The 14,259-nt window shown below is 36.2% G+C and overlaps 2 protein-coding genes across 6 annotated transcripts; both read left to right on the forward strand.

Annotated features, from left to right (window-relative positions):
* The first annotated feature begins 2,057 nt into the window (after positions 1-2,057).
* On the forward strand, positions 2,058-13,924 carry LOC122840145 (interferon-induced protein 44-like). Of its 4 annotated transcripts, none has more exons than XM_044132359.1 (11): positions 2,063-2,362; positions 2,522-2,551; positions 2,862-2,882; positions 2,955-2,988; positions 4,262-4,463; positions 4,585-4,743; positions 4,865-5,033; positions 5,204-5,304; positions 6,138-6,365; positions 6,573-8,787; positions 8,860-8,893. In XM_044132359.1, exons 1-9 carry the CDS (start codon positions 2,326-2,328, stop codon positions 6,297-6,299), a joined length of 915 nt encoding a protein of 304 aa, XP_043988294.1. In that variant the 5' UTR covers positions 2,063-2,325; the 3' UTR covers positions 6,300-6,365; positions 6,573-8,787; positions 8,860-8,893. The 4 variants fall into 4 exon arrangements, with proteins under 4 accessions (XP_043988291.1, XP_043988294.1, XP_043988295.1 ...); XM_044132360.1 differs by having other exon boundaries at positions 6,138-6,359; positions 6,567-8,787; XM_044132356.1 differs by lacking the exons at positions 6,573-8,787; positions 8,860-8,893 and adding an exon at positions 13,361-13,924 and having other exon boundaries at positions 2,058-2,362; positions 6,138-6,209.
* LOC122840144 (interferon-induced protein 44-like) lies at positions 8,233-12,906 on the forward strand. 2 transcript variants are annotated; one of them, XM_044132354.1, is made up of 8 exons: positions 8,233-8,337; positions 8,548-8,565; positions 8,767-8,893; positions 10,403-10,604; positions 10,905-11,063; positions 11,186-11,354; positions 12,122-12,222; positions 12,302-12,906. In XM_044132354.1, exons 1-8 carry the CDS (start codon positions 8,262-8,264, stop codon positions 12,461-12,463), a joined length of 1,014 nt encoding a protein of 337 aa, XP_043988289.1. In that variant the 5' UTR covers positions 8,233-8,261; the 3' UTR covers positions 12,464-12,906. The 2 variants fall into 2 exon arrangements, with proteins under 2 accessions (XP_043988289.1, XP_043988290.1); XM_044132355.1 differs by lacking the exons at positions 8,233-8,337; positions 8,548-8,565; positions 8,767-8,893 and adding an exon at positions 8,922-10,300.
* Positions 13,925-14,259: the final 335 nt, after the last annotated feature.

Genomic DNA, 14,259 nt, shown 5'->3' on the forward strand with positions numbered 1-14,259 from the left:
TAAAAAATTTTCATCCTAAAGTGAAATCTGACGAGTCAGAGTGAATAAGAATTTCAACAGTTTCATTATGCTAATGTAGACTAATTTTCCAATTATATTTATTTTTCCAAAACAACCAAACAAAAAAAACATTGTTCCAAATGAATATTAAAGCTGTTAAATAGGGTAATAACTGATCAGATCATATACTTTCCTGCCTCTAAGCAGTTTTCTTTATTCAACATCAACAGGTATTTTACAGAATACCTGTTGATGTTCCTTGTTATTCAGATTATATACCTCACTTAAAAATCAACTTAACTCCTCCTAACCCCTTAACTTTCACCCCAAAAACACTTCCATGTCACACAAAGGCTCTGTGATTCCCTCATAACAGAAATAGATAACTCCTGGCTCACTCAAGAGACCAATAATATTAGTCAACCTGGTGTTTGAAAAAATGAAAGTCAGACTCGGCTTTGTGTAATATTTTGGTCCACAGAGACAAAAGATCACGCTGCTCCTCCACTGCCGAGGAGCAGGTTTTCTTTTTGGTCTTTTCATGCTACTTAGTAGATTTCTGCCTAAGTGATCATTTGTCAATATTTGCTATGAAAATAGCTAATAAAGCTTGTAAGCTGCTGTGAAGTCTTTTTTCTTATGTTTCTATGACATCATGATTACAGGTAGTCATCATTGACTTCACTTTTATCAGGTTGAGCTTGATGTTAAAAAATACAAAGTCATTCAACCTTTAGTAAAGACACATAACAAAATAGTTTGCATTTAATTCTGCATTTAATTTCTCTGAGTTGAGCTGTTTGTCTACTGCAGGATCTTCCTGTTCCCACCAGGCACCATCCTGCACTGAACATGTGACTTATAATAAACCCTGCAGCTTCTCTGAAGCAACAGCAAATACTTTCACTTTCAGTCTGCTGAGCTTCTATTTATACATGGAGAAAATAGGAGAAATACAGTTATCCAGACCCCAGGTAAATGAATTGACTGTTTCTGTGTCACTTTGCAATAACTTAGAGTTCCTTTTGAAATAATTCCTTTTGTGTGTGCTGCTGAAGGGAATGACTGACCAGTGAGGAATTATTCAAACTTTCTTCAAGTCAGGAGAAAGTGCTATAGCCTATGATAAAAAAATCAAAAAGGTTGTGTAACAGCACGACCTTTTGCAGTTGGATTTTTTTAGTGAGAATGAATTTTGAGCCAGATTCAGGTGGAGAACAGCAGTGGTTTATTTTTTCACTCAGCATCAATAAAACTTCACAGGTGAAACTGCAGCCTTAAATAGTCCCAGCTGTGACGGACCAAACCACCTTTAATTCACAGGGGAATCAATTAATCAATCTCCACCTATTTAAATAAAATACATTTTATTAAACACAATACTTCCATTTATTTTTTATAAATATTTTCTGTTTTATCACTACACCCTAATTAAACACCACAAAACCCATAAACAATCCCCCCCTCCCACTCCTTTCAATGGCCTCTCCCAGAAGCTATATATGGTGTCTGGACCCCAGGGTAGAATTTGTCCAAACACCCTGGAGAGGACACAGAAAAGACAGGTGAGTCACTCTACCACAGCCCTCCACACTCAACAGATTAAGCACACATTTGCTTAGTTTTTTCCACCAGTAGCTCATTGCTCTGATTAGCAATTATCCTCCTTCACAGGCAACAGCAACCAACCTCACTCGTCAATGAGGAGCAGCTGTGCAGAGCCCAGAACAAAGGCTACATGCTAATTACTAAAATACTCAATAAATATAATTAAAACTTCTTGTGTGCAAATTTTTATTGTTGTGCAAATCTCTGCTTAAAGTGCAATGCTAAATAAAGTGCTTGTTAATACAGTGCAAAAATACTTTTAAAGTGCTATACAGCGCTATATATGCAAAATAGCCCCAGTAATGAAGATCTCTTCATTACAGGTTGACGCAACTCATCAGTTAATGAGACTTCTTTGTCTTGTGTTTGGGCTGAGGTTGTTTGTGGAGCCTTATAAAACCCATCTGTTAATTGTATTTACGGTCTTGTCCTCAGTCTTTGGACAAGACTGAGATTGTCTGTGGAAAACGACATTTGGAAACAAAACATTCTGGTCAGCTGTAAGTGAAAATGGTTAGGCTTGATCAATAAAATGGAAAGCTTTTCCAGTAATTTAAACAAGTAAAAACTCTTATCACTGCAGAACAGACAAAACAGAAAGTGAAAGTAAAAGGGATTTATCAGAAGTCATGTGGTTCATCAGAGCAGCAGATGTAATTTAAGGGAGGAGAAGGTTGCTGTTGATTCATTTTGCCGCAGAGCAGCAACAACAGCAGGATGGCTCGAAAAAATTATCCTTTCCTGCGTGCAATTGGTCAGTATATTTTACTTCAGATGACTTTTCTAGATATTTGTATGAATTGATTCAGAATATTGTACAAAAAAAATCAGCAGGATTCTTTGTGAACCACCCATTTACTCTGCAGTGACCATCATAAGTTTTTACTTTACTTTCTTTTCTCCTTTTTAAAAGGAGCCTTCTATGGGCTCCCAGAACCTGCTGGTAAGTTAAAATGTCAAATTAAATCCTATTTAATGCTTTAACATTACTGCCTTCTGCTCCTGATGCTGAAACTGATTTAAATTAAAAATCAAGATGTTAAAATGTTATTTATGACTTTTAATGCATTTTGAAAGACTGACTTGATCAAAGAACATGCTTCAGCTACAGTTTAGTTATAATTTATCTTCTGTCTTTTCTCTAAAGCTCGTGTGGCTCAGTTTCCAAAGGAGTGATTACAATAAATTGATTTGAAAAAGGTCTTTCAGGAACAGTTTAACTAATATTTTGTTATTGTTGTTGCTTTCAGAAGCTGAAGCGGCAGAGTCTCCAAGTGAGTGATCACATTAAGTTTCTGAAATGTTTCTGTCGTCTTTGCAGAATAATAATCTATGTTTCTGTTCAGCTCTGGATGAACCGTGGAGGGAACTAAACTGGCGGTGAGTTTACAGTAAAACTGTCTCATCTGATTAATAACAGCCTCTTTACTGCTGCTGGATTGTTTGTCACTCTGCTGAAATGTAAAATTGGACTTTTTGTTGGACGTTCTGCTTGTTCTGATCACAGCTGCTTGACCCAAAGGCATTGTGATTTTACAGGAAATGGGGGAAGTCAGTGGATCAGGAAGGAAACTGCAGGGACTGTACAATAAAGTGTTGAGCAGAAAATAAAATAAATGAAACAAAAAAAAAATACTGTAGGGAAAATCATCAACATACAGGAGGAACACAGCTTAAATAAATGTAGTTATTTATTTTTTAGCTGAAAAGACTTTTGTACAAGATGGAGGACTATAAAACAGATTAGCTGACCACTGATAACAGAAGATTATTATATTGTTATAATTATTATTATATTATAATATTAAGATAAAATTGGGCTTCTGTCTCTTTAAAAACTCCTGCTCTTTCAGAAAGTCTTCACAATATCGCTCCTCTATTAACCCTTTAGCAACGTTTCTACCAGCACTGCACTGAGAAGGAGCTTGTATAATGAGTAGTAGTTGTTTAATTGTTGCTGGCTAGTCTTGAGGAACTGAGCAGGAGTTCTGCTGGGGAGGAGTTTCTTCCACCTGGCACTCAGTCCACCCAGGTATTTTGCACAGCTGAATATTTCCCATGTGAAACTAAAGGATTTCTCAAATGTGCATGAAAAAAATCAAGGCAACACTCCAGGTATGTTTTTGATAAGGAAGTTACATTATAACATAATGTGAAGCTGAAAAACTTTGATATTACACTTGAGACATAACCTTTAAAATGGTTAAGAAAATCATAAGGAAGCAATGTGATAAGGCTGCCAGGAGTGAATATACATTAAATCTCTCTAACAATTTCATTAAAAGAGCTTTATGCAATTCTTCTACTTGAATAACATTATAAAAAATTACCTTTGATTTGTACAATTAATACAAACCTTCACGATTCATGACAAGGACCAAATGCAGAGTGAAGTGGGATTAGTCCAAAAGATTTGTCAGAAATGCTTTAATAAGTGGTTATTAAATACCTTAGGCTGGCAAATACAGGGTTTTATGTCCTGGTTAATTAAATTTCATAGTTTTTGTAAATAAAAGTCTTTAAATTGAGATGGTTTCCTTTATTGAGTTCTTCTGCTGGTCTCTGAATCTAACTGGGTTGACATCCTGTTGGATTATTTTATACACTTTGTTCATTTTGGGATGGAACTGACATATTTATTTTACTTTCTCAGCGAAAAACAGGAGAATCTTCGATATGTGCAGGAATACAAACCACAACAAGATGACATCAGGTACCTAAGAATCCTCCTGTATGGACCCGTCGGATCTGGGAAGTCCAGTTTCATCAACTCTGTCAGTAACGTCATTCGAGGTCGGATGACGATTCCTGCTTTGGCCAGCGCGATGACGTCTGATCAAAGCTTCACCAAAAGGGTTTGAAAACAAACTTCTGTTTATATTCCAGAATATAAATTTTAATGGCCCAGTCAGAAAATAACTGTTTCAGCAACAAGACTTTTCTCTGGATCAATTTTCTTTTGTGTGTGTGTTTTAGTATGAAACTCATAAGTTCATTAAAGGACGAGGAAACGCAAAGACATTTTATCCTCTGGTCTTCAACGACATGATGGGACTGGAAGATGGAACCAACAGGGGAGTTCATGCTGACGACATCAAACTGGCTTTGGAAGGTCATGTGAAGGAAGGTCACAAGGTGCAGCAACTGCATGAACAAGTTATAAAACCTCTGTATGAATGAATGTAGCCCTGATTTAAAGACCAGATGTGTGTCTATTTGAAATGCTTTTCATGCTGTATTTTTTACTCTCATCCAGTTCAACCCAGTAGCTCCAATATCTCAACATGACCCAGGCTACAACCCGACCCCCTCTGCTGACGACAAAGTCCATGTCCTGGTCTGTGTGATGTCTGCCAACACTCCTCAGATGAAATCTTCAGTTCTGGAGAAGATGAAGAGTGTCAGGGAAACAGCCAGTGATCTGGGTGAGTTTATGGAGAATGGTCTTATTCAGACTTCATGTAAACAGAGAAAATCCATTAAGGTCCAGTTCAGGGTCTCTGGTTCCAATCTGATGGAAACTTGATCTGCATTCATTGACAATTACTAATAAAAACAGAAATATTATTTACTTGGGTGTATTTTATTTCCACAGGAATTCCTCAAATGGCCATGATGACACATGTAGATGAAGCCTGCTGTGAAACTGAGAAAAACTTGAGGAATGTCTACAAGAGCAAGTACCTGAGAAAAAAAGTGAGTTTCAGTCATTTTATTCAGCGCTGTGACCTGCACGGAGGTGAAGCAGTGTCTCATTTTGACTAGAAAAATTGTTAAATTGGGAAGTAATTGGGAAGTACACTAGACTGATGAATTTGTTTTCTGTGTGCTTTCAACATTTATGGACGAAAATCTGTGAATTCATGCATGACCTATATTGAAGAAGTCCGAGGTGAGACAGTGCAATACTGTATCTCACCGCTGGTGGCGCTGGGTCACACTGAATAAAGCAGACAGTCGACACATGCGCATTGTTGTCTCTTTGTATCACCAATCCGCTTTTTTAAATGACGTATTTGCTACATATGTTGAGTATTAGGGCCACACTTACAAAAAAATTAGAGAATGTGAATTTAAGGCCAATCTTGCTGATTGGCCTTAAATTCAGTGAAAAAAATAAATAAAAATGAGAGACAAGTTTGGGAAATTTTACAGACTAACAAAGATATTTGTGTAAAAAGATAGAAATATGGCATTTATATACAAATAAAGGTGAGACCAGGTGAGTTCCAGTTTTAATAAGGAAAGAGAGATCAGTAGTATACAACATTTAAAATAAAAATAAATTTTATCTCCTATATTTCTCTTTTTTCTTGCTGTATTATTGTTTAATATTATGCTATTGAGTTTAAGATTTTAAAAATAATGTGTGCAGTTCAGGTCAAAAATTAGATGCAGGCTTTTGGATTTGTAGATTTGACTCAGATTTAAATGTGCTATGAGGCTCATGACCTCACAGCACATCCCTGGTTCAACAATAAAACACAAAAAATGTTTCAGACTGTAACTGACTGGCGTTTACTGTTCAGATGAGAGACTTCAGCTCAGCAGTTGGAATCCCCATGAACTGCATCTTCCCTGTGAAGAACTACAGTGAAGAAATCGACATGAACAATGATGTTGATACTCTGATCCTGAGCGCTCTGAGGAATATGGTCAACTTTGGAGACGACTTCATTGAGAAGATTTAAACTGAGATGTAGAGAAAACAGTGAGGTGTGACAGTGTCAGGTCCATATACTCTGTATATATAGCATGCAATGAAAGCTTCATTATGTTACATAGGTTACGGCTTTTCAAATTTGGACTTGAGACATTGAACAGAACAACTTTTCAGTCTTTTAAGTTATCCTATCAGTGGATAAAAACGTAATGTTTTATTTTTAAGTGAACTTGGTTAGGTCAGTATAACAATAGAAATTACTACTGGGAGCTGATCCTCCCACTTTATATAAAATTAGAACAGGCACACGTTATTTTAAGTTAGTTTAAAATCTCAAGGCAAGGTAATAGCAGGAGCGTTTTAAATCAAATGAATAGAATTTGTTTTAAATCAAACTCAAACTCAAAATTGCTTATTGCTGTTGTTTTTTTATTTTCTTAAAATACAAAATAATTTTTAAACACTTCTGTGATATTTACTTGATCTTTTTTTTTATCAGATGTCTTTCGTCTCTGCTTCTCATGTAAAGCACCTTAAATAACCATGTATGCAAAGAGGCTGTACAAATTTCTTGCTTTGTCTTTTTTTAATTTTTTTTTATCTATTTCAGATTGCATCAGTAGCTGCTATGAAAGATAATACAACGCTAAGCATGTTTTGGGTTGATTGGAGATCGTGTCATTTTGATGTAAGAAGGAGATTCAGTCAGAAGTTTGAATAAACTTCATTAATATCACCTTTTAAACTTGTCAGTTTTAATAACTCTTGGTTTCTACCCAAAGTAGAGAAGAAGCCTGGTTTACAATTTGGCACATTTCATTGATTATATTCCTCTGCTGTAAAATAACAGGAACACTAGGGTCAGAGGTGGAGCTGTTGTTTCAAATTTCCTGTTTTTTACAAACATTGAATAAAACGACACATAGACTTTTTTTTTTCATTTGTGCCTAATATTAAAGCAGATCAAACATCTTGCTTTACGTCACTCAGAATGACAAATTATTTCAATTTGATAAATGCCACAATAATGGGACAGAATATAGATTTATTTATCAATATCTTAAACAGCTGAAGCTTACAGAATTATTATTGTCTCTTTAAACAGTTAAGGAAACCCAAGATGATGTCATGGCTTTGGAAACATCTGATAGGTTAACCGACATGTCGATGTATTTTAAGTTCACATCTGGTTTCTTGTTTCATTGTATAAAGTCAAAAGAAATCAACCAAGATATCAGGAAAAATGTGGAGCTGCCCCAGCCTGGTTCAGCCATGAGAGCGATTTCCAGAAGCTTGTAGGTGCTGCGTTCATCTGTTCAAACAATTAAATATAACTATAAACCTGATGAAAATATCTAATCGTCATAATGATCAGCAAGGAGATTTTTCTGTGTCCCACAGATGAATGTCTTTCGATCGAAAATGTGCAGATTCACCCTTGAACAAATGCCAGATGCTGATAAATTTTTATCCACAGTGAAACATCTTCAGTAGTGACATGGGCTGAAAGGTCACTCAGTGAGGAGGAAACAATTACCTCAAATTAAACAAAAGGTCAGATTTCAGTTTACAAATTCAAACATAGACAAAGATCTTCATTTTTGGAGCTGTGAAGTATGGTGGTGGCAGCATCATGTTGTGGGGCTGTTTGTTTAGTTAACTCTTAAGTTTCCAAAGCCAGGGAATCATCATCTGGGTTTTTTTTTTCACTGTTTAAAGGAACAGTACTCTAAAGCAAACTTCTGATTTTAAAGATTGTAATAAATAAATCTCTTACTATACCATTAATGTGGTTTTTAGCTCATATAAATAACTTTAATAATTTAGGAAAGCAGTGCTTCCTCCAGCAATTGTTGAAAGCCTATTTATGTGTAATTCAATTTCCTGCCATGCTTTGCAATGACTGCAGCAAGTACAAAGATGTCACTGCAGAACAAAGAAAAGAAAAAGTGAAAGTAAAAGAGGTATTGTGGTGTTGTCAGAACAGTGAATGTTATGTAGGGGAGGAGACGGATGTTTATTCATTTTACAGCAAAGCAGCAGCAACAGGATGAGACGATATTTGTGTGAGTGCATTTTAATTCAGATAACTTTTCTAGATATTTGTAAGAAGTGATTCACAAAAGCTTTTATAAGATACTTATGACAAGAACATATCAGACTTTCTTTCAGTAGATTCTGATCAAAACTTTGTTCAGACTCATTTGACCAGCAAATTCTGCAGAAAAAATCAGCAGCATTTAATAAACTCTTCTTCTTTTTCTCTGTTATAAAAGGGAAAAAAGAACCTTCTGGTAAGTTGACGTGTCAAATCCAACACTGCCTAATGCTTTATATTCTCCACTTCCTGCTTCTGATCCTGAAACTGATTTAAATCGAACGTAAATATTTTAAATGGTGTTTGTTTGTGTCAGTTTGGATAAAATTGAAGAGATCGAATTGAAGTAAATCTATCAGGAACAGTTTAATTTTTTTTCTGTTTTTCTCTGCTAAAGCTGAGGAGGCTGAGTCTAAAAGTAAGTTTTTGCATTTTGTTTCTGAAATATTTCAGTCTTCTTTGCAGAATAATAATTCATGTTTCTGTTCAGCTCTGGATGAACCATGGAGGGAACTACACTGGGGGTGAGTTTACAGTAATATTGTTATAACTGATTGATAAAATCACAGAAGCTCAGAAGAAGTACAAATCTCTGAATTTTCTTTTTGTTGAAAGTTTTGCTGGGTTTTGCTGAGTTCTAGTCAGAGTTTGTGAGTTAACAGGAAATGGAGGACGGAAGTAGATCAAGAAGGAAGTAGATCACTCTGCTTTATGGCTTCACGATAAAACAGAGTGAAGCTCAGACTGACACAAGAGAAACTCATCATAGATGGACTATCATCACACAGGAAGAAAACAATTATTAACAAATGATAATTTGTTAACCAAAAGAACGGTTTGTTACAAGACAGAGGGTTATAAAACATGAGCTCATCACTCATAACAGAAGATAAGAAAGTGGTGGAGTCAAAGCTGATGTTTGCTCTTACATAAGACCAGGTTTACAGGGCACATCTCTCTCAAAAACAAAGCAAAGATCTTGCTTCCTCTCTTTTGTTGAAGAGCATACCAAAGAAAAATCAACTTGCTATGAATAGCTATTCATGAAGCTTCCTGATGAAGCTTTGTTCATCAGGAAACATGAACAAAGCTTCATGTTTCCTGATGAGAACCTATTAGAGAGCTCTGATGACTCCAACATTAAGATGCTAGATTGTTTTAATACTATTATTTCTTTTTAGGGCTTGAAATGGCCGAAGTCTGAAATGCCTTACCCATGTTCTTTCCAGTTCAGTTACCATTCAGGCTTTTATTCATACCCAGTTAAAAACAGGTTATTGCAGCAAATGTGTTTAATTGCATCTGGTTTTTAGGTAAATTGCAGAGGTAAAAGGTAAGAAGGTGATTACAATTATTTCTAGCTGGAACCTGTCAACCTCACACAGCAGCTCATACTCCGTCTCCATCAGAGAGGTGACGTTCCACAACCTGAGAACCAGCTTCTGTAGCGGAGTATCAGACCGCCAAAGTCCGTTCCAAGGCCACCATTAAACATTAGACATGTTTGAAGAGCATACCAAAGAAATGCTCTTATTTGGCATGCTCAGTTAAACAGTTGTTTAAGTGGCCAACTGTGCCACTTAAACAACTTGCCTTGCAGGAAGAAGGTCCTGGGTTTGATTCCCGGCCCGGAGTCTTTCTGCATGGAGTTTGCATGTTCTCCTTTTGCTTGCGTGGATTCTCTCTGGGTACTCCGGCTTCCTTCCACAGTTGAAAAACATGTCTGTCAGGTTGATTGGTTTCTCTAAATTCTCCTTAAGTGTGTGTGTGCATGGTTGTTTGTCCGTCTGTCTCTGGGTTGTCTTGCGATGGACTGGTAACCTGTCCAGGGTGACCCCCCCTCGCGCCTGTTGAGAGCTGGAGATAAGCACCAGCAACCCTCACCATCCCACTAGGGATAAGAATGGAAGATGGATGGATGGATAGCTGTGGTGGTTATTGTACTGACTTGATAATATTGAATTGAAATATTTTCTCTTGCCTTATTCATTATTAGGACAGCACTAACCAACTGATTTACTTTATGTTCTCAGAGAAAAACAGAAGGATCTTCAATATGTGCAGGAATACAAACCACAACAAGATGACATCAAGTACCTCCGAGTCCTGCTTTATGGACCTGTTGGAGCTGGGAAGTCCAGTTTCATCAACTCTGTCAGTAACGTCATTCGAGGTCGGATGACGATTCCTGCTTTGGCCAGCGCGATGACGTCTGATCAAAGTTTCACCAGAAAGGTTTGAAAACTAAGATGCTTCTGTTTATATTCCAGATTGAAGTCAATACTGCTATAGTACTATTAGAAAAGCTTTAAATAATGTTTATTAGAATCAGACTGGCTTGTCATAACTGTAGTTTGAATACTGAATTTGTTAGGATTTCTCTGCTCATAAAGTCTGTGTGCACAGATGGAGATTTGCTCTGAACTTCTTCCTTTCTATTTGTTGGTTCTGGTCTGGTTGAGACTTTTAATGAATCAATCTGAAAAACACCTGTGAAAGCAACAGGAGTTTTTTTTTTTTTTTTCTGCATTTCAGTATGAGACTCATAAGTTCATAAAGGGACGAGGAAGCTCAAAGACATTTTATCCTCTGGTCTTCAACGACATCATGGGACTGGAAGATGGAACCGACAGAGGAGTTCATGCTGACGACATCAAACTGGCTTTGGAAGGTCATGTGAGGGAAGGTCACAAGGTGCAGCAACTGCATATACAAGTTGTGAAATGTCAATATGAATGACTGGCTGTAGCCCCTATTTAACAGACCAGAGTTGTGTCTGAAATACTTTTCATGCTGTATCTTTTGTTCTTTTCCAGTTCAACCCAGTTGCTCCAATATCTCAACATGACCCAGGCTACAACCCAACCCCCTCTGCTGACGACAAAGTTCATGTCCTGGTCTGTGTGATGTCTGCCAACACTCCTCAGATGAATTCATCAGTTCTGGAGAAGATGAAGAGTGTCAGAGAAACAGCCAGTGATCTGGGTGAGTTTATGGAGAATGATCTTATTCAGACTTCATATTAACAGGATAGATTTATAATAAAGTCTAACGTCAATGTCTCTGGTTCCAACCTGAAGGATTTGCCATTTATTTCAAACCTTTTGAAGTGTTAAAAACTAAGGCTGCCAACATTTGTGATTAATCATAAAAGTTTAACACCCTAATATTACATAATGCATATTGACTGCATTAATTATTTTGACCTAAAAGCCTCTCTCCCGGCCCACAGAGGCTTACATAGTTCAAAGAATGAAAAGTTGAGCGAGGAGAGAAGACTGCTGTGGTCAGCAGCAAATTTTACTTTAGAAACACACTTATTACAGAGGATGCAGACCTCGATGCAACCATCCTGAATTTGACTCCCATCCTTGGTTCCGTTGCTGCATGTCTTTCCCCCTTTAGAAAAAAAAATTATATAAAAACAAACGTAATGTTTGTCCAATGGACATTTGGTTTAAAGTAAGGCAGTATGTGGACTATAGTTTGCAAGGCGAGTCATCCTTTCACCAAAGCACTAACAATATTATTTGAATAATACATTTTATATATGATGATGTTTATTTCTTGAGATATCAAAGGCCTTTTTAAAAAAAAAAAAAAAAAAAAAAGGTATGTAAAGCAGGAAAACATATTTGGTTTGAGGCAAAAAAAAAGTTGAGAGCATAGTGAGTTTGATTACATTTTTGAATCCATTGAGAGCACTCATAGAAACAAGTTTTATTTACTTGTATGAGTTTATTTTCCTGCAGGAATTCCTCAGATGGCCATGATGACCCACATCGATGAAGCCTGTGGTGAAATTGAGAAAGACTTGAGGAATGTCTACAAGAGCAAGTACCTGAAAAAAAAGGTGAGTTTCAGTCAGATGGTCCAGAGAGAGGGCACAAAATTATTTTAGAGTGTAACTGTGACTGATTGCTGCTGTTCAGATGAAAGACTTCAGTGCAACAGTGGGAATCCCCATGAACTGCATCTTCCCTGTGAAGAACTACAGTGAAGAAATCGACTTGAACGATGATGTTGACATTCTGATCTTGAGCGCTCTGAAGATTATGATCAACTTTGGGGATGATTTCATTGAGAAGATTTAAACTGAGATTTAAAACAAATAATATTGAGGGGGAGTTCAGTTACATCCAATATACCAAATATGTACACTTACAGCTTCATACCGTTATACTAGGTAAATTTTGGAATCCAGTTTTGGACTCAAGTAGTAAAAGGAACACATTTAGTAGAATTTGCTTTAAATCAGAACTAAAAAATATATTGTGTAATGCGGTGGTGTTAGATTTTTTTATTTTCTTAAACATTTAATCTGTTCTTTTTCTATATTAAAGACTTTTATGAACATTTGGGTTACGCATTTGGGTTGTATGCTTTTATGTGACTTTCCTTTATCTTTTTGATTCATCAGTTGTTTTTCAGCTCTGTTTTTCATGTACTTGTAAAGTACATTGTCAGTTGAAATGTTTACATGCATTATGTGTACAAAGGTGGTGCCCAAATAAACATTTTCTTTTCAATAAAACTTTTCATGAATTGCTATTCATTGTGGTATAATGTTAAACATCTCTGGGCAGTTTGGTTAATTGGAGTTGATGTAATTTTGACATGAGAAGATTCAATTATATACCAGAAGTTTGAATAATCTCAGACAACTTCACTTATTAATCTTGTCAATTTAATAATTTGTGCACCTGTGGATGCATTTTAATTTCACACCTGGAAAACACTGCTTTCTTGTTTGACACAATGGGAAAGTTAAAATATACTGAAGAAAATATAAACGCCCCTTGTCAAATATTGTTGCCATCTGGAGTTAACAACTGTAAATGAGCATTTGATATTTCACAGTGGCTGTGAAATATGATAAGATGTTAAACATTTCTAGGATATTTGACTGAATGGAGAGGGTGTAATTTTGATGCAAGAGGAAGATGTTAAAATGTTAAGATGTTCCTCTTGCATCGAACTACAGTGAAGAAATCGACATGAACGATGACATTGATACTCTGATCCTGAGCGCTCTGAGGAAAATGGTTGATTTTGGAGACGACTTAAGAGAAGATTTAAACTGAGATGTAGAGAAAACAGTGAGGTGTGACAGGTTTAGGAGAGAGAATGCAATAATGTCATTTAATGTCATTAAAACACAATATAGGACAAATTTGAATCTTGAACGTTTATCTTAAATCAGAACTAAATCTGTCGTATGTTTTGGGTGCTTGGTTTTTTTATGTAAAAGGTTCTGCTATGTAATTGTTTTTCATAATGTGATAATTTTCTGATGTGCTTCATCTGTATTTTTATGTAAAGCACTTTAAATCACCCTGCAGACAAATAGACTATACAAATAAACCTGCTTTGCCTTTTCTTACAATCTTACATTATAATGGTAGTTATTATAATGTAATAACTAAATATGCTTAACACTGTATCATATTGTTAAGCATGTTTAAACTATTGGTTGTGATTTTGATGTAAAAGGAACAACTGGGATGATTTTTGATTTAAGACGAAAATGCAATGTTTGATCAGAAGTTTGAATAAATTCCACAAATCATATTCGTCTAGTCAATTTAATAATTTGAGTTTATTTGTCGAGTTGGATGCAACTTTGATGAAAACAAGTTAACCATTCATTCAGTAGCAGGAACTGCATATCACTCTTTAATGTGATATCATAAATTCTGTACAACATGAAGCTTATGGAGGGATTTTTGAGGTAGAGAAGACAGTTGCAGTAGTCGATGCAGGAGGAGACAAGGCCACGGACAAGAGGAGAAATGGAGTGGAAGGGATGGGAGGGACAAAGATTAATGCGTTAAAGACCCGGTCCCAGTGAAAAACAGAATGAACAGCATAACATGATGCCATCATACAG

Source organism: Gambusia affinis, linkage group LG11 (assembly GCF_019740435.1).
Source record: "Gambusia affinis linkage group LG11, SWU_Gaff_1.0, whole genome shotgun sequence".
Classification (NCBI taxonomy): Eukaryota; Metazoa; Chordata; class Actinopteri; order Cyprinodontiformes; family Poeciliidae; genus Gambusia; species Gambusia affinis.

Coding starts and splice junctions, on each gene's coding strand:
- LOC122840145 (XM_044132356.1), top strand. CDS start 2,326: ATGGCTCGAAAAAATTATCCTTTCCTGCGTGCAATTG. Junction 2,552..2,861: donor TGGGCTCCCAGAACCTGCTG/GTAAGTTAAAAT, acceptor TGCTTTCAGAAG/CTGAAGCGGCAGAGTCTCCA. Junction 4,744..4,864: donor ATGTGAAGGAAGGTCACAAG/GTGCAGCAACTG, acceptor ACTCTCATCCAG/TTCAACCCAGTAGCTCCAAT.
- LOC122840144 (XM_044132354.1), top strand. CDS start 8,262: ATGTTATGTAGGGGAGGAGACGGATGTTTATTCATTTTACAGCAAAGC. Junction 10,605..10,904: donor ATCAAAGTTTCACCAGAAAG/GTTTGAAAACTA, acceptor TCTGCATTTCAG/TATGAGACTCATAAGTTCAT. Junction 12,223..12,301: donor GCAAGTACCTGAAAAAAAAG/GTGAGTTTCAGT, acceptor GCTGCTGTTCAG/ATGAAAGACTTCAGTGCAAC.